The 27,881-nt window shown below is 41.5% G+C and overlaps 2 protein-coding genes across 2 annotated transcripts in view; both read right to left on the bottom strand.

The window, feature by feature from the left end:
* Window positions 1–18,209, bottom strand: part of dally (division abnormally delayed protein) — a 71,860-nt gene extending 53,651 nt beyond the window's left edge. Inside the window, exon 1 of the mRNA XM_018099545.3 lies at window positions 16,922–18,209. Within this exon, the coding sequence (XP_017955034.1) occupies window positions 16,922–17,246 (325 nt within the window). The 5' untranslated portion in view covers window positions 17,247–18,209. The remainder of the gene's footprint in view (window positions 1–16,921) is intronic.
* LOC108650416 (putative isocitrate dehydrogenase [NAD] subunit alpha, mitochondrial) lies at window positions 4,502–6,505 on the bottom strand. The gene has a single exon (XM_018099551.3). It carries the CDS (start codon window positions 6,411–6,413, stop codon window positions 4,782–4,784), a length of 1,632 nt encoding a protein of 543 aa, XP_017955040.1. The 5' UTR covers window positions 6,414–6,505; the 3' UTR covers window positions 4,502–4,781.
* Window positions 18,210–27,881: the final 9,672 nt, after the last annotated feature.

The following is a 27,881-nucleotide window of genomic DNA, read 5'->3' as shown; positions in this document are numbered from 1 at the left end:
GTCTCGGCCACACCCACAGCAACAAGACCACGAAAGCTGATAGCTGACCAAGAAATTGCTTAGATATGTACTTGAAAGAGGCTCACAAGTTGCCGTGTGGCCAGAGCTCGTGTGGCCACGGCTCGTGTTGCCCCACAGCTTGTTTACAGCTTTATTTAAGCAACTTGGCTATTCACAATAATACGAAAACTTTCCACACTTTTCACTATTCAATTACTTGAGCGCACAAATGATTATCCATCGATAGGCTATATATATATGTAGGGTATGCAAGAGTCCTGCTGCTGCTGCTGCTTGTTTATGCGCCACCTTATCGAGGACAAATTGCGGCACCCCAAGATCTTGCCGCACATGTGTCGCATTCAGTTTTATGGGCAATTTCAATTATCTTCGCTGGCCGTTTAATTGCATTAATTAAACCAACACGAGATGCTTAACATTCATTACTTTCAGTGCGCGCGCATTTTATGACATCCAGCCCAGCCGGGCTCAGCAGCCCCGGCTGCATCCTTATCAGTGGCTCTTGCATCCTTTCTGCTCTGCTGCTGCATTTCCGGCGTTAATTGAATGCAGTCAAGTCCACGTGCGAGCTGTGCGAGTGCATGAAGCCAAAGAGCATACGAGTGGCTGCGACTGTGTGTGTGTGTGTGAGTGTGAGTGTGAGTGCGCGTGTGTGTGCAGTGGCAATTAACAGTGGCAGAGCCAGTGGCAGCCACTCCAACGGTTTGTCAATTATTATTATTTATTAATTGATGGTTTTCATTCGTTTTTGCTTGTTTGTCTCTTTTTTTTTATTTTTGGGGGCATAAAATATTTGATTGATATTCCAATTTATGCTCTACATTATTTAAATCGAACAATTAATCAAACACAATCAGTGGGCAACGCAAAATAAATAGCAAATCAACCACCACACACACACATATACACAAATTTTGCATATGCATCGCAAAATATCACGCATACGCCGTGGACAACAGCGAGCACAGCTCAGAGCTCAGAGCTCAAGCACAAACAATAAAATACTATAACAAAACGCATTATCAAAACAATAAACAATTGATGGCATTTTACTTAAACCAACAACAACAACAGCAACAGCAACAACAACGAGTGCGGCAGCAAATAGAAAATAGAAGCAAGCCGCAAAAAATCAATAAAGAAAAAAATAACAAAAGCAAAAACAAAGAAAGCCACAAAGAGCATCAAGAAGAAGCAAGAAACAAAACGCAGCAAATAAATAAAAATTGCTTTATTTATTAAGCATTAAACAATAAATGGGATTATTTTTATCAGCAGACCAAAGAGATGTCACAGCACAAAGGAAAACCAAACAAAACGAAGCGAAGCGAAGCGAACCTAAGAAAAGCAAAGAGCTACTTAAGCTCTGGCAGAGTACAGGAGAGAGAGAGAGAGAGAGAGAGAGAGAGGAGAGGGCAACACACACAAATAAATAAATGCAAATCATTTGCCCGCTCCCCCCATGTTGGCGAGTGTTGAGCTACTGATGGCCTCTTACGCTTAAAGCTTTAAGGACAGCGACAACAAGTCCTGGACAGACCTAATAAGTAGCTGGACACAGCCACTCGCAATTCATTTGAATTTGCTTGTTTTTTTTTTTTGTTTTCCGCTTGGTTTTTCCTGCCTCTGTCCTCCCCCGTCCCCCTCCCCTGGTTCCATCCATTTATTTCAGCAAATTTGTAACTGTCAGTTGGACCCCAGCTCCATTTGCTTGATAGGCATAGAAATCTGTATGTTCCGGCTCATTGTGGAACCGGTTCGGCTTACGCTGAACTTTGTGCGTGTAGGAAATACAGACAGACGAAAAAAAAACGTTGCCACTTGGCTGGCAAAAAGGTAGCACACAAACTTTGCCAAGTGACAAATAGATTTAAATTCGAAAATGCTTTTTGTTTGTCGCTATTTTTTCACGGCGCCAATTCAATTGGAGAGGTGGGCCCCGCCGAGGGGTCGTGTCATGCAAAGCACTATTGACGGCGGTCGTAAATCTTGGCTAAAAGTGTGGAGACGAGCGCCGCAGAGTGCGCTGCAACCCTTGTCAAGCGGAGACCTGGCCGAAAAAAGGGCCACAGGGCAGACGAGCGGGCGGGGGCGGGGGCGGCAAGCGAGCTAAAATTTGTGTGTGCTCGAGTTTGAGCCGGAAAATCAGTTAAAAGCGATTTAAAACGTGCTGTCAAGCACTCGTAAAATTGCAAATGAAGAGTGAAATATGTAGTTCTGCATGATGCCAATACACGTTCGCCAGCTTAAAAGGATAGTATATGGGATTTTCGTGTGCAAGTCGTTCGTCTTGCGGGGAGCTACCATAACTTTTACAGTTTTAGAGCTTGGCTGTAGCAGTTGGATTAAGATTGATCTGCTACTCAGTTGAATCTCTCATCTATCACTTATGTGTATATCGATTTAGATCTGTCCTTAGGCTAGTTTGTTTGTCTCTCTGTATCTAGGAATGATTTCCCTACAAAATATTAGAGCTAGAATTAGGTAAATCCTGATAGGCATAAAACTTAAATTAACTTAAATTTTAATAAAATTGATAATTCTTCGATTAATAGATTGATATAATGTACAAATAATATCTCGACTTATCTCATATCTTAACTCAGCTATTCATAATAAGAACGCCTCTACACTTTCTCGGTACGGGTATCTTTTAGTCAATCTTTTACGACTTCAGCTGTCTTCTTTATCTCTTTCTCTATCTCTCTCTCTATCTCTCGTTAAGCTCATCTGACAATATGAATTATCATTCAGGTAATTCCAGGTACTTTTTACTTTTTTTAGCAACTAATTACTATTTATATGTCTGACCTCTAAAATTATGCATAAATATTTAATTATAGATTGTTCAAAATATTTCTATTTTTACGCAGAAAAACGTTTGTTTAATTCCGCGTATTTTTCGGAGATTTATTCTTCGATTTGGTTTTTGGAAAATTCTCTGAAGTGGGAATAAAATATAAATTACTTTGAAACAATTAAACGAGGCACAAATGTTCACAGCTTGGCGCTCTGCACGTCAACCGATCGCATTTACAAATTAGCATTCTAATGAGCGGCCCTCGGGCCATGGCCCATGGCATGGCATGACAATGATGGTGCCGCCTTTTGTCTATGGGGGCCCCCACTTCCCGCGCGCCTCCTCCATTTACTGCACTGCAGTGCACAACATTTCTGGGTAACAGCAGACATGACCATTCGCTGTCTGGCGCTTTGGCCTTTGCGTGTTGGCCAATTCAAATGAGCCTCAATTGGTTGGGCTGCTCCACTGTAGCTTGCGCTATGCGAATATAGATTTATGAATGAAGCGACTGCGGCGACAACTAGGCCGACTCAGAGTACTAGCATGACACGCCCCACCCCCCCTTACTCTATGGTCCGAAAGCTGCTGTCAGCTTCAGCCTGGTAGCTGTTATAATCGAGCCGTCTTTTGCTTTTCTTAGCTCCGCAATGCAACCCAAAAAACCGGTTACAACAGCAAAGAAGCAGAGAGAACAAAAATGTGATAACAAAAAAAAATACGTAAAAAATTCTTGACTTTTGTTTCACATACATACATATACATATGTATGCACACTGCACCAAGTTTATCTTTTGGCTCTCTGGTTCTCGGCTCTGCTCTGTGCTGCTGCTGCTGCTGCTTGTTTATAAAAATTCTTTGAAATGCACACAAAGAATCTCCCACACACACAAAATTACATTCTCTCCCCCTCTCTCTTTCTCTCTCACACACACACTCTCCCGCTCTCCCTGTCGCTCGCTCTTTTTTCTCATTTTAATTTTTTATATGGCTTTTTAGTTGGCTCTGTGGCATTTTCTTCCTGCTCCGCTCGGTTGCACCCAACGCAAAAGGAACGGCTCCATCTCGCTCCCCCTGACCGACCATCTCCCTCTCCTGCTCTCTCGCTCTTTCGCTGTTGGCTAGTAGCTGGGTTTGTTTAGAGTTTTGGTCGGTGCTTTTAAACGCAGCCAGTTTTCAAGTGGAAATGGTCCAAGCATGCATGTAAAAATGCAACGTAAGCCGGCCCCTAGAGCAAAGGGAGCGCTGCACATAGGGGCCCGGCCATGGATAGGGGCAGGGACTGAAGTCGATGTTGAATGTAGAAGTTGAAGTTGGAGAGCAGAGCAGAGCAGAGCAGAGAGGCTGCCAAAGGGCAGCCCAGTGCGGTTGATGACTTGCGTTTGGCTCTCGCTTTCGGACCCGCAGAGACTGACTGACTCTGGCGCTGACTTTGACTTTGGCACTGGTTAGACTGGCTGGCTGGCTGGCTGGCTGGCTCCCTAGCTGGCCTTCTGGCTAAACTGGGTCTGGATTAGGGGCACCTGAAGCCCCTCCCCCGTCTCTGTGTTCGCTCTCGCTCTTTGACTTTCGAGTGTCGTTCGGCGTTTTCTCTGATGTTCGCCCGGTTTGCCATTGCGTTGCAGGTCGCTTAAAGCTGACGTCGAACCGTTGATATATTATTGAAAATCAAATTGTCAGTTATGCGTAATTTCCATTTTATTTAAACATCAATTTCATTGCAAGGCAGCTTAGCTCATAATGAAATAGTCGCGATCATAAATCAAATCAAATTTCGAGGAGCGAAAATTGTGTGTGAATTTCATGAATTGGGACTCTAGAACGATAAGTGTTTCAAGGACAACCTGTAGCAAAATAGTTGACATAGAAAAATACAGATATATACTAGATGTGCCGTCTTCAGATCGATATGGTGTGGAGTGCCTACCACTGGCATTGTCAGTTCAACGATATCGAGTGCTCACTTGATGTTCTTGATGAGGGCCTTGGTGTACTCCGAGCATTTCGCTTTGCCACCCAGATCGATGGTGCGCACATTGTCCTCCTTGATGGTCTTGATGACCGCACGCTCGATCTTGTCCGCGTGGGTGCCCAAGTCAATGTAGCGCAGCATCATCACGGCGGACAGCAGCAGGGCGGTCGGATTGGCCAGATCCTTGCCAGCGATGGTGGGCGCTGTGCCATGGACAGCCTCAAAGATGGCGCCATTGATGCCAATGTTGCCCGAGGGCGTCAGCCCCAGGCCGCCGATCAGGCCGGCGCAGGTGTCCGACATGATATCGCCATACAGATTGGGCATGACCAGCACATCGAACTGAGTCGGATCGTCGACGATCTTGAGGCAGACTTTACTGATCGCCGCCTCCTCGTACTTGATGCCATTCTTGTCCAGCTGATCCTTGTACTTCTCGTACACCTCGCGCACACAATGGATGAACAGTCCGTCCGACATGCGCATGCTGGAGCGCTTGTGCACCGCGGTGATCTTCTTGCGCTTCATGGCCAGGGCGTACTTGAAGCAGTAGTCGGCGACACGCATCGAGGCGGGCCGCGTTATCAGCTTGATGCTCTGGACCACGCCATTCACCAGCTGATGCTCAATGCCCGAGTACTCGCCCTCGGTGTTCTCGCGTATGGTTATCACGTCCACCTTGCCGTAGACCGTCTCGACGCCATCCAGCGACTTGCACGGCCGTACATTCGCGTACAGGTTGAAGAGCACGCGCAGGATTAGATTCAGCGAACGAAAGCCCTTGCCCACGGGCGTCATCAGCGGTCCCTTGAGGCCCAGCTTGGTGCGCTGCATGCTGTCGATCACCTCTTGCGGTATCGACTGCTTGCCGTCCTTATCGAGCGTGGGCGTCACGTCGACCGCCTCGAATTTCAACGGTGCTCCAGCTGCCTTGAGCACCTCGATCACGGACGCCGCTATCTCCGGCCCGATGCCATCGCCGGGCATCAGAGTTATAACACGTTCGCCACTCCCAGCTTTCCCACCGCCCGCGCCAGCAGCACCCGCACCACCACTGGCAGCACTATCGCCGCTGGCACCGCCGCCGGCGCCGCGGCTGCCTTCTGGCTTTTTGTTGCATGTGTCCGACTTGGATGCCTGCGCCTGTGACACCAAGCCGTACAGCACTTCATCTCTCAGTGGTTCGCCTTGCTCGCGCACCTCGGGCTGGTTGGCCACACTGAGCAGCACTTCGGGTGCCCAAGGCTCGCTCGGCTGGCTGCTGGCCGCCTCGGAGAGCGCAAGCGGCGTCTGAACGGGGTATTGATCGGAGACACTGTGACTCTGAACCTCAACTGGGGCAATCGCCAGGAGTCGTCTCTCGCGCTGCAGTCGTCGGGGGGCAGTCGGAGGCCGTCGCGCAGGCAGTTGGCTGTCGTTGGCAGCACATCGGCGCGAGTTTCGATTCGGGTTGGCCTCGAAGCGACTCTGGGATGTGAGTAGGGCTAGATGTCTTTTGAAATAACTAGACCTAGCTGCAATCACGGCTGATCTACGGTCGTAGTAGCTCAGGCCCGACTTGCTGCTGACTAACAGGCGCTCACCATATAATTTAGAGCAGTCAAACAATTGACGAAACATGTCCAAAATATGTATATAATTTTATAGGAAATTTTTCAATTAAAAAAAAATAAAAAAAAAATCAGACTGTTTAAATAACAATTTTTGACTGAAAACAGAGTTCGCTCGACAAAGTGATTGAAGCTAGCCAGGCTAGAGGTTTAGGGCAGCAACATTTTGTTTGCTTTGCGGGAATACCGCTACCACTGTGCTGAGGACGACATTTTAAATAATTCATTTCATGGTGGCAGTCAACACTTGGCCAAGCAATTTGCATAGCTTTTAGCCAAACGTCTTATGCATTCGCTGGCTAGTTTCGCTTTTGTTTGGCGCCTCGAAACTTTGGCGACTGGCACCGCCAATAAAATGACGAAGAAGAAGAAGAGGAAGAAAATGGAAAGAAAAAATGAGAGAAAAACTTTCACAAATGCAAACACGCGACAAGGACAGACAGGAGGAGCGTCGCCTGGTAACCCTTTCGTTCTAGCGCGGAAATTATTTTCAGTTAAGTGAAAATATTATAGAGACTCGAGCAGCTGCTGCCACTGCTCCTCCTGCTCCTCCTGCTCCTCGTGCTGCTGTTGCTGTGATTCGTTTTTTGGGTTAAGAGTTAGCTAATTAAATTACTTTTTGCAACTGCAATTCCATTTGCCATTTGCCCAATTGCTTTTGGCTTTGAAGGTCGCGTATTTGCTTTACCGTTGCCTTTGCTTTTAATTGAAAAACTTGCGCGAAATGGAAAGCAGCACAGGGAACGGGAACCGAAATGGGCATGGGAATGGGGGCGTTAGTGGGTTAAGGGATTGCCACAATTTTGGTGGCATTTAATTATAGCATGAAATTAGCTGCGAAAGGTAATCAAATTATGCATAGCTACCTGCGGGGCGCACCTGCAAACGTGCACGCCACGCCCCAACGCCCATTGGGCTGTGACCGGCAAACTTTTCATTTTTCAAGCTGTTGTCATTTGGCATAATCATATTTCAACGGATTAGCATAATTTAAGCATACAAAATATTAATAATGAAAAGTGAATGGCTGTCGGCGTCGAGTTCAACACACACCAACACCAACACCAACACACACACACAACAAGCAGCCACGCCCCCAACCACGTTGACAATAATATTAAAATTTTTCCTACTGTTCTGCGTTAGGCCCGCTCGATGCTCTGAGGGGAGCAAACATTAAGTGCCCCTGCGTTTTTATTTGTTTCATTCGTATGCCCTTATAGGGGGTGTTCCTCTACAGAGTGTCTGTCATACACTGTTATACTGTACACCCAGCTGTTCTAAACTGTCAATGGCCACAAAATAATATATTTAGCTTAATATAAATCTGTTATACTCTGTTATACACTGTTATACTATATTTTCAGATGTTATATAATATATAAATGATGACATATGTGTAGCCTCAGTGTCTGTTCTGTGCTAGCTTGCACTCAGATTAGCTACTAATCTATGGGGCTGTTATACACTGTTATACTTTGTTGTCTGCTGTTATATGGGCTTATGGAAACGCTACCATATATCCTCTGAGATGAGGAAATAAGATTTGTATCCCTGGTTTATACCAGGGATTACTCAACTTTCACTTGTTATATATGTATACTGTTATACTACTCACTTGACTTTTATATGAGTTTAAAATGAATTTTAATCCACATAAGTATTTCTCAGATGCCCTTTAGATGCCTAGTTGTTACACACTGTTATACTAATATATCTCTAGATATATGACAGTTGAATCGACCTATCTGAGCCACATCTAAGCTTTTCTAGTATGTGCCTCACTTAAGGCTATAAAACGCATATTTCCTTATGCCAGCTTCTTTCTTATCTTTGATCTAACTCTGGCTAAGTAAGGGTATTCCATCTTTCCCACACCGCTTGCCATGATTATAAGCTTGTCTGTATTTTTTGTTTAAAAGCATTTATATTCATATTTGGTAATATATCTGACGCTCCCGCGCCTTTGCATGTTTTGTTTTTTATTTCTTCTCTAGCGTGGGGGTAGCTTTTTTTATTGTGTTTCCCTTTTAGTTGGTGTTGGTGTTGGCGTTGAGCGCCTCGCAATTGTTGTTAAATGATTGATGGTCTCTTGTAAAGGTCGCTCCCACACACACACACACACACACACACCGAGATACACATTACTTAAACAATATATTATACGATACGTATAAATATGTATATCGCTGTCAGCTGAGGCGCAACGCCAGGCTGTCTAGCTGGGCGTTAACTAACCGCTGAACCGATCCGATAGCCTCTCGGCATAGATAATTATTCGTTGTTGTCTGTTTGTTCCAGCGATAAGGGAAATACACACGAAATTGGTATAAATACGCACCTGCAAAACATAGAGCAAACAGAATAAAGAAATTAGTGGTTGGCACAGGAAAAATAGTTCAGCGAATACTTCTAGGAGAAAACAATGTAATGTATCTTCTGTTTGAGTGGCACACTAATATGTATGTATGTTGTGTGTGCTAGCTATAATTATGTACTTTTCTTATTAATTTTACGTGCTGTGATTTTCCCATATTAATTTGTTATTTATTTGCAACAAAAGTTCTGATAGTATATCTGTTATACACTGTTATACACACAATATTGACAGCTGTTATATAGACAGAAAACAGCAAGCACACATGAGAAACTACACTTGGGTAAATTTGCATTTCTTAGCACATTCTGGTCAAGCTTATATAACCAATCTATATGTCGAAGCATATCTGGCTGGCTCTTCTTCGTCTTCTTCTTCGTTTTCATGTTCGCCATGCTCGTGTTAAAAAATCAGTTTAGTGTGTATATCTCAGCGAAGACGCACAAAAGTATTTTTAACAGTTTTTGTTTTCTGTTTACATTTACTTCATTTAATGTTTAGATTTGCGCTTAGTGTGCGAAAAAGAAACCAAAGTCAATAAACCGTCTAAATATACAGCAAAAAAAAGGGAAAAAAGAGAAAATATATATAAATATATATATAAGAGTGTATATATATATATCTATAACATATAAAGTCGAGTGTATGTGCTTTAAGGGTGGAGCTGCTGAAAATTGAGGTGCCGAGAGTTTGCAAGTGGGGTGTGTGTGTGTGCGTGTGTGTTGTGTGGTGCGTGTGTGGCATTTGGTAGGTGGATGCTTTGGAATGAAGTTAGACAAGCAAACAACACACACACACTCACACAGCTTTGACTTGGCTGCGCAAAAAATTGAAATCTGCTTGAGTTTCATGTTGTTAAAAAAAAAAAGAAACGAAATGAAGAACGAACGAAATCATTCAAATATTTGCGATTGTTGTTGTTTATGTTATGATTGTTGTTACTGTTGTTGTTGTTGTTGTCGTTGTTGTGGTAACAAGACGCCACCAACGCCATATTAACACTGGCTTTGCTGGCCATTTATGAAGCCAAATACAATTTGCTCGCCTTGCTGCCTGTCTGTCTTGCCGTCTTGCCGTCTCTCCGTCTTTCTGCCTTTTCATGTCGCTCTTTTGTGCTGACCAATTCAATGTTTGACTTTTTGTTATTCTCATTGTTGTATCTCGTCTGAAGTTGATTTATGTGCCCTTAGGTGGCAAATAATTGATTTATGCGTCGCGTTGATTGTGCAATACGACGCATGCAGAGCAAACACACACACACACACACACACAGGTACACGCTGAGCTGATAAGAACAGAAACGGGAACTCTATCTCTAAATGGCAAATGTGAAAGCAAATATGCCAAAGCACTTAGAGCAAAGGCAACATAGTACGAGGTGCTAGAAAGTAATTAGATAAAGATAAAGTGAACTGAACCGATAGATAACCGAACGACACCTTCAAGCTGGGCCCATCTGGGTCCGAATGTGTCTGATATGACAGCTGGGCATGCACAGCTATAAGTATAACACTAATAATGCGAGTTGTAATCTACAGTGAGGCATAACTAATACAGATAGAGTTGAAGCGGAAATGCTTGACTGTAGGTGCCGACGATGCTGTCCACACACAGACACACACACTTCAGTAGGCATTAACCTTTTCATGAGTATGAATCAAAAGCCAGTGAAGAACCCAAAAAAAAAGAATGAAAGAATCCGTTGACGCTTGTATAACTCTCATGCCCACTCCACATGCCCGAGTTCATTGGAAAACGACGATTACGCGGCACAAAAGGCCATGAACAAACAATGAAGCCAAGCCGTGTAGGTAACACAACTGGAGCTGCATCATCGCCATCAGAGTAGGCGCAAGGGGTGTGGCATTGCATAAGCGAGAGACATTGACCAAGCCGAATCGGCTAAAATGACTGGAAAATTGTATCAAAGAGATAGAAAGAGAGGGGGCGAGATAGACAGCGTCTTCAGCTACACTTGCAGGCAACTCAATTGCTGTCTGCAAGTTCTTGCATTTGTTTGTTTGATAAATTTACTTGTGAAATGCTTAAAAATAGCTACAAGCAAACACACACACACACAGACACAGTGTGAGTCTCGGCAGACGTTGCAGGTACAAGCGTGAGATACAAATGTATCTACTACCTGTCAGTTAGCTATTGCTGCCGCTGCCGCTGCTGCTGCCTCTGCACAATTCACACGTTTTATATGCTCTGTGTACCTGAGCATCTCCCATATATACAAACATACATATATACATATATGGAATATGTTTATGCCTTTGTATAGGTGAGCACTAAATATTTAATTACGTATACGCACACTCAGCCGCAGTCGTAGTCGTAGTCGTATCTATAACTTATGTTTACTGCGCTTTATGACTTCGACTTTATCTGGCTGTCTGTCTGTCTGTCTGTGCTCTGCTCTTATCAATGCAGCCGCGCTATCTCTGCTGCTGCTATCTGCCACCACACCTGGCCAGGTACTACAACAGCCCGTTGACAACTTCCTTTTGGACACACTTGTAGCTCGGCTTTTTAATTGCCCAACATGAAATCTGGTCGAGGCAACGGCTTACCTTTAACCCGCAGGCATGAATGAAACAGATAAAAAGCTAAGCTACACGGTTTTCTGTCGTTGCCAACAATTGTCGCTGCCCGAATTCTTGGAATCCGCCACGAGATGAATAAAGTGTCTTAATGAATGAATGAATGTGGCAGTCGAGCGAATTGTGAATGAATTCAAATGCCGAAATAATTTCGCTTAGTTAAAACAATCGCCCGATGTCAATCGACAGCAATCTTCAATCTTCAATCATGTCGATGACATCAGCAGATGCCAGAACTTCGGATTTCGTCCGTCGTATTGGGGTCAAAAGTGTAAAATAAGAAGAGCAGACAGCAAATTAAAGAAATAAAATACAAATAAAACCAAAAAGCAAAAAGCAGAAAGCAAAAAACAAAAACCAAAAAGCAGACACTGCTAAGATTTCCTCATTGTTGTTGTTGCTGCTTCTCATTTTGAGTGCGTGTGAAATCGATGGACGCACAGGCCCAGGCATCGTTAATTTTAATTGAAACTAATTAACACACAACTATATAAATAAAAGCATACAAACCGAAGAAGAGGAAGAAAACTAGAGACGGGCCAAACGAACTTTGGGACTCTGACATAAGCGAAAGAGCTCAACAAAATGTTTGGAGCTTCGATATAAATGCAACGTTCAAGATAATCAATCAACTAGTGTAAATCTATTTATGCTTACGGTAGAGAGGAGGGAAAAGGGAGAGGGAGGGCGAGGGTAACCCCATTTCTACTGGCAAAAGAACTTCATTCAATTTGTCTCCCTTGGGCCAAGCAAAACTCTTAAAATGCACTTGATTAAAACCTTATATTTTTGGCTATCGATCAATTAAAAACTGCTTTGGCTCTGAGCTTAATTGATAACCTTTACAAAGCGAGCAGGGGAGAGAGAGAGAAGCGCACGAAAGAGAGGGCAATTCAATTGGGCTTAATGTTCAACTTAATTAATGGATTAGGCTCAAGTTGATTTTTGAGGCAAGCGAAGCTAAACGAGTTTAGAGCCAGAGATGGCTTATCAAACGTGACAGCTCGTAAAAGCGAAGCTGTAGGAATTTCGTAATATAAAATGAAATATATATAATATATGGTGTCACTTATGAATTGCCATATGCATATACGAGGTGTGCTCAAAGAGTATGTCTCTTGTGACTATATCTTATGAAGAGGTGCATAAAAGGACGAGGAGGTAGAGGATGAGGATTGAGGACTTCAAAATGACATTGAAGGCGCAGCTAAGCAATATTACAAGATTCTGGATTTATTGAAATATTTTAAGAATTTTTAAGCTCAGTGAGAGATGTCTATAATATCTGTTAAGGATGACTTACAAAAAAATGAATGAAGAAATTTAAAAATTATATACTATATTCCTATACATAAAATATTATCTACATTATTATAATTATTACGATATTATATGCTATATACACTCATTAGACTATTGAAATTTAAAGTCGTATCGCATTTGGCGCAACATTCGCAAATGTTTCAGCGTTTGGCTTTGTTCGATTTTAATGACCTGCACATGCACAGAAAATGTTGTGGAATATAATATTTGTGAATTGAATTTTGGACAGATTATTTGGATGTTTTTGCTTTTGCTTTTGATGTATTTGCTTTTAAGATTAATGCAGCAGTTAAGCCATAATTAGAGTTGAGCGAAAAATTTGGCAAGCTAATTAGCAATAACCAAAAATTCTAGCAAACAAAAAAACAAAATAAGCGGATGTCTTAAATCATTCATATGAAATGTACAAAAACTATATAAAGTCAGTGAAATAACGTTTGACGTAGCAACCAAATAAATTGCTGCAATTTGTTTGCTTTTTAATCTAGAGAGGCTCGGAAAAAGTTATGACAGCCACTAGGATTTTTATTAAGTATCTTTTATCACATTTGAAGTTTGGATTCAGTGTGGATTATTTTATTTAATTTTTATTCCACTTTTATTTTAGTTTTATCTCGTGCCTGGCAGACAAGCAAGCGCAAGAGTTGCTCACGTTTTTGGCTTCTATTTGCACTTTTCCATTATCTACACAAACACAGAGAAAGAGAGCGAGAGAGGGAGAGAAGGAGGTAGTGGCTTGCAGTTCATACTTTGCTCTAATTTCGAGTTGCTTAAATATTTAGTAACATGCTCATCGCCTTACAGAACATACAGAGAGATACAGCGAGATAGAGCTAGAGATATGATTAGATAGGAGCACTTCCTGTTTGCTTTGAGGCATTGTTTCGAGCATGTAACGTGTTAATGCTAATGGGCCGTGTTTACGTACCGGCCAAAACCCTGAAGAGCTGAACAGCCAAAGTTATTTCCAGCCCATACGCACATAGAGATCTTTCGCTCTGGTTATGTTTATACTAGGCAGCTACAGCTCAATTAGCAGTCGCATAGTGCGCGCAATTAAAATGAAATTGAATTTTATGTGTATTGCGCCCAAGTGCGTGGCCACGTTTACATACCAAACAGACACAGATACACAGATACGGATACGGATACATAAACATAGCTACAGATACATATTGTGTGCGCACTCGTAAATACCTGAAGACAACAAAAAAAAACAAGAAGAAATCCAACAACATTTATCGTATGCATGACACAGACATCAGATTAGCATCACAAACAGCACATAAACGTAAAAGTAACACACACAAACTGTGTGAGGACGACGGGGCATGAATACAAGGCGCAGGGCGTGGCAGAAGTTGAACTATGTAAACAGTAAATAGACGACAGACCGAGACACAGGCACAGCGCCAGAGTCACAGCCAGAGCCAAAGAGCCAGAGTCCGAGTCGAATTCATTGCTAGAGCTAAAGAACCAAATGAAGTTCGGCACACACTTGGGCGAGTCATTAAGAGCAACGACCACAGGAAGAGATACAGATACACAGATACCGAGATACATACATACATATTAAGTGACACTACACGTACCTAGTGGCAGTGCTTGTGATTTGCACACACATAGATACTTTGCTACACTTATACAACGATATAAAGATACACTGCATATGCCAGATGGCTTTTAGATACATGGATATGTAGCCCAGATACAGAGATACTACAGACACATAATCTATAGTCTAAGCTCAGAGATATAGCTACATGACGAACTATATAGTATATAAGTGTACATAGAGAGAGAGAGCGATTTTTCAGATACAGATACATTTATTCAGTAAACGAGTAAAGTGCTCAGACACATAGATACTTTACTCAGTTATCTAGAATACAAACAATATATAGATCTCTACTCACATATATAAATACTAAATTCAGTATCCTTTAGATACAAAGATACAGCGATCTACTGATGCACATCTCCCGCCAAATGCCAAGCAGATACACAGATACGCTGCTACTTATGTTACAAATTAAGGTTGCTGAATGGCCAAAACGCTAATAACAACTAAAACAAAGTCAAAGTCCGTGAAGTGAGCTCCATTGAGCAGGCGCTCATGTGGATAAATCTCTTGGAAAAGTCAGTAGACAGACGACCGTTGGCGGGCACTGTATCTTACAGATACTTTTTCCTTTGTATTCGTACTTGTGTTTATTTGTTAACTACCTGCGTGTGAGAAAAACTGTTCTCCAGACAGGCAGGTAACAGCGCAGCGCAGCACGAAGAACTGCAACATCATGCCATGCACAGACACACAAACACACACACACACACACACACATACTCAGCTACAAAGTATCTGAGTATCTATGCTTTGTAATTGTGCGTAAACGTGTAAATACCAAGTCAAGGTCGGTTAATCAATAATAATTATTTTTCACTCAATTACGCCGCGCGCTGCGTGAGCTGCTTTAGTTCGCATTCCTCAGATACAAGCCATATAGCTAAAGATACATTATGCTCGAGATACATATTGCCATAGTTAGCTAGCTATACATAGATACATTATGCTCGAGATATAGACTTGGTATTTCTTATTGTGTTTTTTTTTTTTTCGTTGTTTTCTTGGCTCTTCTCGTGTCACTTCGTTGTTATCTTTTTGTTTGGCTTAGCGCCGAGCCAGATTCATGTGTGAAATATGCATAAACAAAATATGCCAACGCGATTTTCGAGTATCTCATGGATGCTGATTTGTATATATATATGTACATATATGTATATACAATATGAATTTTCATGCGCCCCAGCCTTCACACAGTTAGATGCGTGCCACTTGATATGCCCAGAAAACCAGAATAATAAATGACGACGCTGCCGACACATCAAGATACCAGATACAGATACAGCTACAGCTAAGGCTACAGCACCTAAAACTATAGATACAGATGCGAAATATTATAAATGAAGCTGCAGCGTGGGCTGCTCCGAAAGGGGCCAGACGGGGGGGCCAGACATGCCATCCAGGCCGGGCAAAAGTTTTCGAGGCATTGCTCAATACGCTTCTAATTGCGGACGCAAGGCACTTGCTCATAGTTTTCTTTTGCCTTCGGCTGACTGCTCGAGTGACAGAGAGAGACGAACGGAGGAACGGACGGAGGGACAGACAGGGTGGACAGCTAGACAGACGGAGCTGCCCACTCGAGAGTCGAAGTCAGCTCAATGAATTTGCATATAGTTACAGATGCGCCTTCATTAAGTCAGTCAAGTGAGAGAGAGAGAGAGAGAGAGAGAGGGAGCAAGAGGGCAAGCAATGTTAAGTAGTAGCTAAACTTTGACTGCAAGTGATTTACGAGACTTAAACAGACAGACAGGCAGGCTGATTCTAATGGGTGGTGGCACAATTACAGGGTATATTAAATGGCTGATTAAAGATGAAATGAATAGAGCGTTTTACTTAGCACTGTTATATGTGTATATATGAGCTAAGCTAATAACAGAAATGTTATGCTTCTGTAAACATCATATATAAAAGTTCAATTGTAAATACTTGTTTTATCTGTTAGATTATAGCCATATTTGAATATGTCTAGATAGCGTCATGAAATTCTAAAATTATTCTGTTATCTTGTCTTATCGTGCAAGAAAACGATTTAAATTAAAGTCGTCCGCAAATATTAAATAAATTTGCTTCATAAATGATTTTAATTTATTTGCTTTACTTTGGCATTCTTAAACTGTGAATAAATATATTCCAACAGCCTGGGGAAATGTTTTAAAGTTGATCTGAAATTCAGACAAGCCAAAATTAAAATGTTTCTATATTTATGGATCTTAAATACGTTTTTTATGTAAAACTGACTTTCAATACCTTCCTCTTTAATCTGGTTATTTATGCCTTGACTGTTGTTTATTTAAGAATATTTATAGACTTGAGCCAAAGAAATGTTGCACTACACTGAAATAAATATTGGGCTCTTCCTCAGTAAATGAAGGTAAACTAATTTGATTTAAATTTCAGATTCGATTTGTTTGAAAACTTTGAAAACTATTAAAAATAGTGTTTATTCCTCATTTTAAGTAAATATTAGAATATATGTGTAATTCTTAAGAACTCAGCTTAAGAGTTTTTGATAATACTTTCATTGTGTCTCTGTTGATTTAACATAAATGAAAGAGTATCCTCAGTGTGATTCCATGAGTGGCTGCACCTACCTTTTTCATTAAATACTCCACTCGACCTGATGTCGATGGATTCGAAGTAACTCTTGACTGATTCGCACTGCTGCGCTAAATCCTTGGCGCGCGAGTCCCGCTGCAGGCGACGCCGATGATGCGTTGCAGCGCTGTGTTGATGCTGATGCGGCTGGTGTTGCTGATGCAGGTGCTGCTGCTGCTGGTGGTGCACGAGCGAGTTGTCGCCGTCAGCGTCGATGCCGGCGGCCAGATGCTTGGCCACAGCCAGGCTGAGGCACAGGCCGAGGCAGAGGCAGAGACAGAGGCTGAGCTGCAGCGGCTGATTGAAAGGATTGCCGGACATGTTTGTGCTTGGTAAATTCTTTACGGTATTTGGCGAGAAAATGCAAACTGGACACCTGAGTGTGACACCTGTGTATGTGTGTGCGTGTGCGTTTGTGTGTGTGTGTCTGCTTGGGTGTGCGTGTGTGTCTACGATTTTAGGCAGCTCTGCTGCATGTTGCACCAAACAGCTGTGCGAACACCAATACACTCACACACACAACGAAGAGCGACGACAAAGAGCGACAGAGCGCAAGAGAGCGGCACTTTTTCTTATTTTCTTTTTGTTGTTGTTTTGCACTTGCCGGTTAGGCCGAAACAAAACACGCACACAAGCAAAGCACACGCAGAGAGGGCTGTCTGCGTCTCGCCTGCTGTTCTCGCTGTTGTTGCTGCTGTTGTTGTAATAACAGTTGCGAATATTGCTGTTGTTGTTGTTGTCACTGTAGCGTTTTGTTTTAAACTAAAATACACGCACGTCACACACTCTTTCTCTTTCTTTCTCTCTCTTTGCTATTGCTTTTTACTTTGCCAAGATTTTTGCGTGTGGTTAAAGATTTTTTTTTAAGGAAGTGCGCCTACAAATGCTTCATGACATAACCGTAATTAAAGCAATCTACATGCACACATATGAATGTAGACATAGATTCCGCTTATCATCAATAGCAGCAGTTTAAAGTTAAAGATAATGCACAACTTGGCTATAGAATTCGATTTTCATTTATTTGCTCTACTCTTCTTTCTTTGTATTGCATTCGCTCAAAGCTGAACTTAATTTGCTTTTATTTCAATTGCTTTGCATTTGCTTGTTGCTTTGAGCAATTTGAACGTTTCAATTCCACTCGCGTTTGGCGGCTCTTGGCCAAGTATTTTAAATACGTTAAGACGTGAATTCGATTTGGGATTTCGTTACGATGGACGCTGCTGCGCGGCGACACGTTTAAACACGACGACGTTTCGTTCACAACTAACTGTTTCTTTCACAAAGCACGGACACCATTTAAGGCACGCACACATATACAGCGCATTCACACGCAAACGAGCGCTCTCTTGCGGCTGGTGGGCTCTCTTTAGTGCTTGACTCTCTTTCCGTTTGGCGGGCAACAACAGCATTTGATCCAGATATCTCCCATTGATCTGTTGTATATTTTCTTAATTAATATTTACATATTTATCACTGGCAAATATTTATCAATAAATATTATTGTACAGTTGTGAGTAAATTAAGTAGTTGTTGCTATTGCTTTGGGCTTATGTTGATGCTTGCGACAAATATTCGAAATGTTTTGCTGCCTTGCTTCTGACTGTTAAACTCAAAATGGCACTGTTGTGCGCTCTTAGCGAAAAGAGCGCAAGAGAGCGCGCTGCTAATGTAAACGACATGAAGCTGTTAGCCGAACAGTGGTGCAAGACAGCGGCAACAATGAAAAACGAATCATTTGATATGTTGCCAAAGATATACATATGTAAAAATTGACAATAGAAATGAACAATAAAAATAAATTATATATATGTAAAACCTAACACATTTCATTCAATTTTTCTTGGATTAAGAAACGGCTTCTAGGCATTAAATTTGATGAATATTTTAATCGATTTGTACGACACTTTTATGTAGCTGATTAGCATAGAAATAAAGAAGTCAAATTGAGCTTTGATCGGCTACCAAATCAATCTATGAATCTGATTTTGTTTACATACACACACGTACACACATATATATGCATGTATGTAGCTAAAACATTTCCTTTCATCCATGCCGCTATAAATTTGCATGCACTCAAATCGAAAATCGATCTAAATTGACGTTTGATTGAATTCGTATATACACAAAATATTTATAGACGCAACGATCAGCTCTGTGAGCTGTTATCTCTATATAAGGTCTAAGCAGGTGTATTTTGAATTGACACCTTTGGTGCGTGTTGAAATAATTTGGAGTAAATCTCTGCTGCTTGCTCATTTATCTTGTCTCTTGATTGTATGCGTGAAATGTTATCCTTGCTACAAGGCTTAAGCCTGCTTAAATATGCGATCGTCTCCCTCTCTCTCTCTCTCTCTCTCAACAGGCTTAAGCCTGTGTTAACTGTTCAATCAATGTTAATTTTTTTAAGAGCCTGTCATTCGTCAATTGCTCTTAAATGCCTGAACTATTGCCCTTAGCGCGCACAGCACGCGTCTACGAAGAGATTTTTCTATTGTTTAGGAACAGTGCGAGATGTGTTGTTGTTGTTGTTGTTTTCTTTTTGGCAAGACTTTCACTCAGGCCAAACCATTTTGGCCTGTTAGTCAGCACTTTTTGGTCCCGATCTATTTCTTCATTAACAAGAAATCCGAAAAACAAAGAAAACTTCATGGTGGTCAAAAATTTATCTCCAGCTGTTAGGCAAACGCCTTCATTGGCCTTGTTAAGCAATGCCAATGGTACGGTAAGAAATTTAGATATTTTCAACTCAAAGTGGCGCTATATATACAAATACAAATACATATGTATATATCTATATTCAAATAATCCTGGCATGAGTCATGCGAAGCGGAAACTGAAAACGTTTCACGATTCAAAGCTGATGAAGAAAAAAAACGAGATTGAAAAGGTGAAGTCGAAAATTAAACACCAGCACATCGTTTAGATAAAGTTATAAATTATAATGTACGAATGATCAGGAAGAGAGCAGGCAGAGAGAGAGAGAGAGCAAAAACGCGGAGAGAGAGGGGACAGAGAAAGAAAGAGTCAAAGCCTGTGTCAGTGTTGCGCAATTGAGCCCTTTTTCCGCTAGCCGTTTTCTAGATATAAGAATTTAGCTTGTGCTAAGACTTTATGATTTAGTTAAAATCTTTTGAATTTATGAAAGCTAGTTATTTACTTGTTGTATATAATAAATATATGATTTGGTTATTTTGTCTATATATTTATATATATTATATTCATCCAAGTATTTATTGTTTCTAGCCTTTTTTCGTGCGCTGCCTTAAAGGACAACACTGGCTCCGGCTGAAAACCCTTTGAGTGAACAGTTTTGAAATTTCAGGTTCAACCCACACACAACAGCAAAAAGGTCCAACAGGTAAAGGTAAACTATGTGTGCGTGTGTGTATGCGTGTGCGTGTGTGTGTAGAGCTGAAATTAAACGAATTTAGGCAAACGGCATCTATAAATTATGTTGCCTGGCGAAAAAGAAAACAAATGTTGATCTCTGAGAGGCCAAGCCGAAAGTTAGGCAAACAGAATTATGTTGTTGTTGTTTGCTCTTCTTCTTATTCGATTTGTGGTGGGGCACGGGGGTGTTCGAAAAAGGGGAGCAACTCAAATTTCGTTTAAACGCTTGATTTAGTGCAGCAAATATGGCCAATGCTGAACGCATTCCAGCGTTTTACACTTGAATTGAACGGCGCGAGTGGGAGAGGGAGGAAAAGGGTCAAACAGAGAGAGAGAGAGAGAGCACGAGAGGGAGCTGAGCGCGGAACCGAGTGGCTGCTTTTATCCTGCGGGACTGCAGCCGAAAAAAAAAACACGTTGGTGGCATTTTCTGTGTTTGTGAGCCGCCGACTGGTTCAACAGGTTCCAGGCCTAAGACTAACAGAGAGGGAGAGCGAGAGAGAGAGAGAGAGAGAGAGAGAGAGCGTGCGAGATTCTTGAGCAGACCCTGGCCCTGACTCTGACGCTGACTTGGACTCTGTCTCTGCCTCGGCCGCTGGCTGTGGCAACGTTTGTGGCATGCAGCATTACTCGTTTCTCGCTCGTTTTGCACATTTTTGAATTTTATTTTAATTTCTTTTTATTATAAGTATTTTAGTTTTGCCCGTACCCTAGAACCGGGCAACGTTTTCTTCTTTTTTTTATTTCTGTGTGTGTTTGTGTGTGTGTTTTTTTCTTTTCATTTTGTTGATTTTTCATTCACCAAAAACTGGTTCGACGTTTTGCAAGTTCTTTTTCGAGCTGTTGGGGCTGCTGGAGCCGTGGCTCAAGACATTGTTTGGTCTCAAGGAAGTTCTTGTTTGCCCGCTGGAATGTGTGAAGTCATCGAGCAGCACACACACACACACACAGATAGAGAGAGAGAGGTACATACACACTCTTGCATTTGAATGCCAGCGAGCTGAGCTCTTACATTTTTAAAGACCTGGGCGGCACTTGCAGTCGCGAGTCGGGACTGAGGCAGAGGCAGCGCTGGCAATGCCTTCGCATTCCTGCTGCCACACTTTGAGGGCGTCTCGCTTTTCCAGCGAAAACTGAAAAATCAGTCAAACAGACAAGCAGACACGCAGACAGACGGCCATGGCAACTGCAGCAACATTGTTGCAATCAATGTTAGAGAGAGGGCCAAGTCGGCTTCTTGTTTATTCGCCATAAAAATGTTCACCAAAAAGTTAGGGTATCGAAATCAGGCATATGTGCTAACTGATGCATTTTTGAATTTTCGAAAAAATTATTAATTGGCTGTGACGACGTCTTCAACTAAAATTCTTAAAAAGCATTGTAAGGAAAAGTTTGGAAAATTAATGTGGTTTTTGTACATGCATCAAATTTTATTAAAATTAGATAGAGTATTAAAATTTCACACAGATGCTTATTGAGATATGTACGAGTTTCGAATAAATTATTTTGCACTATTGATAACGCCTTCTGCCTTCGCCTATATAAAACATAGCATTAATCTATATTAAAGGACTTACAGTGGTTTACGTTGACATTTTTGTGCAGAAACTTTCATTAAACAAAGATGGAGCATTGAAATTCGGCATGTGTGTTCCTCATAGTATTTATGAATGTCGTATAAATTGTTTACATATTTCGATCACGCCTTCAGCCCCTATCGATATTAAACATTGCAACTATCTTTGAGCAAGAGATTACTGTGCCTTCAATCGACTTCATTTGATTTAAACTTTTTTTAAAAAAAGGTAGAGTATCGAAATTCGACTTAGATGCTCGTCAGGGTATTTATGAATTTCGAAAAAATTATTAACTTGTTTTGGGCACGCCCTCAAGCGGCGCCCATATAAGTCATTGTAACAATTAATGCCAAAGACTGAGAGAAGCACACATGTGTGTGTGTTTGTGTGTGAGTGTGAGTGTGAGTGTGCATGCCAATTACAAAGCAACTGCTACAACGTGTAATTGTAATTCTATTTCATTGCAGGATATTGGATCTTTACGCTTGATTTGGCACATTGTGCCAGCAGCCAGGCAGCCAGGCAGCGAGGCAGCGAGGCAGCGAGGCAGTCAGGTTGCCCCACCTGCCCCACCTGCCCCATCTGCCCGGCCAGCCATGAAGCGCTGCATGGCCAAGGGCATATCAAAAGTGGTACATCGTCTCGCTGATGCCGCTTCTTCTTTCATTTTCTTTTCTTTTTGCGTCTGACAGCTACTTGTCAATGGCCGTGATGAGTGAGCGCCGCACAAGCCAAGCCAAGCAAAGCGAAGCGAAGCCTCGTCCCACCCCTGGCCTCACCTGCCGCTGGCGTCATAGACCTAGCTCGTTTGGCCCTCTGCCTGCTCCACTCACATCTATCATGGGCGCATGGGGTATGGGGCATGGGGCATGGCTTTGCAGGCAATGGGGCAACATGACAACGTGTCATTGACAGATTTCAACAGAAATGCGCATGAATGAAATCGATTTTTGCCCACGCCCCACAGTTCGATGCGAGTTCGGCAATTAAGCCTAGTTATGACCAGAGATATACATACATATATATGGCTGCCATAATTAAAGATATACACTCAGCTCCAGAGTCTTATCTCAAGTCTAGATAAGTTTGCTCCTTAACGATCAGCTCATAATTTCTGCACCACTTTTGATTGCGGCTCTCGAATGACTAAGCGCGTTTTGGCTAGCGAATGCCGCTTGGCAACAGAACTTGCTGCAGGCCACTAAATATATAAGTATCTGCATGTATATATGTATGTGTATGTATGTGTGCACATATCGATTCTCTCGATCCTCGGGCCAACAATCGGCTGCAATCCGGGCCTTGGCCAAGGCAGAAATTAAGCGTCCAACCGCGAGTTTACACATCATCATCATTATTGTTGCAGTTGCTGTTGTTGTTGTTGTTATTGTTGTTGTCGTGCTGCACATCCTGCAGCTCGCCAAGACGTTGCAGCAACGTGTGCGAATGTGTTGCACAATAAATAAAAATATTTATACATGAAACCCTAAATAAAGCATGAGCGACAAAGATGCGAACCAAGTTGTCGCCGTTGGCCGCTTGCCCCATGCCTCATGCCGCATGCCGCATGCCGCATGCCCCATGCCGGTTGCCAGTTTGCCGGTTGCTGCTGCCGCTGCTGCTGCTGCTGCTGCTGCTGTCGTGGCCGCTAGCTTCAGCTCCCAGGCCAAGTGGCAAAAATAATGTCGTGGCATCTGCATCTGCAGCAGCAGCTTTTGCCTACACGAATTGGAAAAAAAAAGAAGAAAAAAACTGTCGTTGGCCAATGCAACAAATTTTTTATTTATTTTGCTTTTTGTTTGTGCAACTTTTTGATGCTCTTATGCGAGTGGAACGGGGAAAATATAGAAGCCAAAATAGTTGCTAAATTATGTAAGCTCGAGCTTGTTCTAATGATAAAAGATGTGGGAAAAATATATATATATATATAATATGTAAGTGTTTTAAGTTTATCATAAATATTTTTCAGGTTTGGGTTTTATTTTAGAAAATACCCACTAAATAATAATCAATGAAATGTTCTATTCAGCATTTAATTTAAATAATTTTTTTCTTTAAATATATTTTATTCATTTTCTTCTATTGGCTTTTCTTTTATATTTCATTTAAGATCATTGTATTTTAATGAAACATAATGTATTTATTTATATGTACATTAACTTTTACATTGTATAGTATTTAAATTATTTGTATTTTATTTTTTATGTATTTTTAAATTTAAAAAAGATTTTTCCTATATTGGTAATTTTTATAATAAAATAAAAACATTATATTTTAAGTAAAATTTATTTGTTTATTTATTTTTATATTATATTTTAATTAAATTATTTTTTATTCATTTTTTCTATGTATTTTTTTTTAATATTTTATTTATTTTTTGTTGTTATATTTTATTAACGATATTTACATTTAGCCTTGTATACACTTCTTGCTTATTTACACTCACCGCTCTTCGGCACTTGTAGAGCATTCAAACGTCGCCTTCAACACCTGTTTCAGTTTTAAGTTTTTCTCTTCCTTTTTATTTATTTTTATTTTTTATTTTTTTGTTTTTGGCATACCTTTTGTATCGGCTGTGGCTCGATGCTGTTTGCCTCGTCATCATTGTCAGGCGTCGCAGCCCAGCATCAAGAATCAAGATCAAAGCAAAGCCCACTAACTACATCAGAGGAGATGCTCAAACCGTAGCTGTTGTTGTTGTTGTTGTTGTTGTTGTTGTTGTTGTTGTTGTTGCTGAGGCTGGGGCAGGGACTCGGTAGCTGCCTCCGTTGTGGTTGTAGCAGCAGCTTTTGCTGTTGTTGTTGTTGTTGTGGCCGTTGCATAGTCAAAGTAAAATAAGAAATAAATCAGTAAATTGGATTGCTTTTTTGCGCTGCGCTCGTTCGCTGAATTTTGCAATGGCAAACTGCAGTTGGACTTCAAGTCATCTCTCTCTCTCTCTCTCTCTTGCTCTCTCTGTCCCTGTTGCATGCTGGAATTTTCTCTATGCTTATCATTTGCAGGATCTCACCTGTTCAATTCATTATTTTCTATAAATAAACGACAGACGGCCGCAGCCCAGCAATTTACATGGTTCCGCGACTCGTTCGACGCTCGCCCGTCGTCTCTTCGGCTAGGCGAGGCCAGCTCAGTTTTAGCTGTAATTAAGTCAGTCGCATAACTGCAGCCAGTTGTGCATTCATTTTAATAACCAAACTCGCACCACAGTTCCGCTGCCCCAAAAGGTCAGCCGGCACTGAAATTCAATATGTGTCCTGTGTCTTCAGATTTGGGCTCAGTCTTTGGCTTCTGTTGTTGTTGTTGTTGTTGTTGTTGCTGCTGCTGTGGTGGCCAATTTTGCGAATTCGTGCAACGCTCTTCACAGATCTCGTGGATCTTGCGAATCTTGCGGATCTGTATCTGTATCTCTGCCCTGACGACGACGACGACGCCAGCAGCAGCAGCGGCGGCGGCGGCTTCTTCTTTTGCCGTGGCATGGAATTTGGTACATCGAGCATTGGTTCTTCGTTTATTTTTGCTTTTATTTCGCCATGTTGTGTGCCTAAATATTTTTGCGGCATCTTGTTGTTTTTGTTTGATTGTTTGTTGTTGTTGCTGTTGTTGTTGTTGTTGCTGTTGCTGTTGCTGCCCCTTTTCGACATGCCACACAAATGTGGGCCTATGATAACATTGTCTTCGAGTTCGAGTTCAAGTTTTGGTAGCGCAGCGCGTGAAAGTTGTCGTGCCAAAAGGCCTCACAATGTTTATGTTGTACAGTGTATAACACATATGTACGACTGTGTGTGTGTGAGTGTGTGTGTGTGTGTGTGTGTGTGCGTGTGTGTGTATGCTTAATGCACTTCACTTTCCTGGCGCGCGTTGTGAAAGCCCAAAGCATTTCGTAGGTAGATCGCTTGAGCTCACACACACACACACACACAGACACACACACACAGAGAGCATTTTGTGATCCATTGTTTTATTTATGCTGAAATTTCGCATTGTGCGCGATTTATTTATACACTATTGCTTAGAGTATTGGGTACAATGAATGCTTAAGCTTGTGGGTTAAATAAATAGAAATTCTATGAAACTAAATTATATAAATGTGCACAGCGTTCAGTTGGTAATTTTTTAAAGCTATTCATTTAAAGTATTTTTAAGGGAGGAACGAAATTAAGAGAAGGAAAATATGCCCTCATATTTATATATACGCTTTCAAATTAATTATATTAAAAAATATATAATAATAAAATATATTTAATAATATATAAAAAAGCTACACATAATATTTATCTTAAAAATTAAAAAACAAAAAATAAATAAATAAATAAAAATAAATAACTTTTAAATTGATTTTGACTTTTTTTTTTTTTTTTATTCTGAAAAGGTACAATAAAAAAAAAACATTAATGTACGATTTTTAAGTTTTATTATCAAATTTTAAGTTTATTTATGGACTTCATTTGATAGTTTTTAATGGTTTTTTATAAGCGTATTTGATATGAGACTTGCTCGATCAGCGTTGCCCCGCACAATTTATTATAAATGCCTTATCGCAAGAAACCCATCTATTCATAAGCCTTAACATGTTCCAGAGCTAACATAAATAAAAACCTTCATATACATAGTTATTTACATTGCTTTGTGGTGTTTCAAAAATATTTCAAAATCTTTGTATGTTTCAGCAAAATGTTGTTTATTTATTCATTTACCAATTGAGCTCGCCTTAAATGCATAAATATTGAAACTAGCCGCCAATCCGAATCGAAGAGTGTGGGGCGAGGGGGGAGGTGGAACTGGCAGCAGTTTCGTCTGTCGAAGCTGTCAAAAGTCGCCATAAACTTGATGCTAGAAGTTTTGTAGCGAAAACTTTGTGATCCCTGCGAAAAAGATGGTCATAAATTCTATGAAAATTACGGCGCAAAAAAAAAAACAGCTGAAAGAAAAAAGAAACGTATAGAAAAACAACGGAAACAAGTTTAATAGTAGTTGCCACCAATGGCAGCAGCAGCAGCAGCAGCAGCAGCAGAGGATTATGTAGGACCATTCTGGGAGTTGGGGAAATGCAGGAGGAGCTGAGCAGCAGTTGGAGCTTAACAACATTTTGAGTTTTAGCTGCCAGCTGCAGTCGAAGAAGCCGCAAGAAACTGACTGCGCGCAGAATAAACTTTAAGTTTGTCATAAAATGAACGAGTGTGCACATGTGTGCGTGTGTGTGTGTGAAAACTTGTTAGGCCAACTATAGCTGATGACTGCAGTTGCCTGATTACGCATACGCCGCGTGGCAGCAGTCGAACAAGGAATGCGCATAATAATCAAATGTGAAGCAACCAAAAAAAAAAGAAAAGAAGCAGAAAGAGAAGCAAAAGGAACTCTCCATCTCTATGTGTGTATGTGTGTATGTAATGCACATTTATGGCGTGGGAAACAGCGGCAAAAAATGCGCGACATGCTGTTGAATGAAAGAAGCACAAATTAAAGCAAAAGCCACAAAAAGCAAACGCGAAACAAAGAAAGCAACAGAACAGCGCAACGGACGCTGCTACGTCTGGGGGAGCTGGGCATGAATCATCAGAGCGCCTGCATTTGCCTGCCAGAACAGAGCAGAGAGAGAAAGAGAGAGAGAGAGAGAGTGAGTGTGTGTGTGTGTGTGAGAGAGATGAAGCTAAACTGGTTTTTGGCACTGGAATGCAGATAACTTCTTGGCCGTTTGTCTTTGGCTTTCGATTGAGCTTCAAGTGAACCGCTCGAAGCTCTGCATATTTAATATTACACAAAGCTGCGAAGACGGCATAATCCACGCAGGCAGCAGACACACTGAGAGAAAGAGGGTGCAAGAGAGAGAGAGAGAGCGAATATGTGTGCACCACAAATTTTAATTAACCGAAACAATGGCGGCATGCTTGCATCAAAGGCCAAACAACATAATCACTGGCAACCGCAGCTCCAGCTAAATGACCACGAAATTGCCCAAAGGAGCAGGAGCAGGAGCAGGAGCTGG

This window comes from Drosophila navojoa, chromosome 4 (assembly GCF_054131105.1).
Source record: "Drosophila navojoa isolate 15081-1374.11 chromosome 4, UAZ_NAV_1.0, whole genome shotgun sequence".
Lineage (NCBI taxonomy): Eukaryota > Metazoa > Arthropoda > Insecta > Diptera > Drosophilidae > Drosophila > Drosophila navojoa.
The sequence above is the reverse complement of the archived record's forward strand: the minus strand, read 5'-3'. Positions and strand labels throughout refer to the sequence as shown.

Bases quoted from the DNA above. Each gene is read 5' to 3' on its own strand.
- LOC108650416 (XM_018099551.3), bottom strand. From the start codon at position 6,413: ATGTTTCGTCAATTGTTTGACTGCTCTAAATTATATGGTGAGCGCCTG.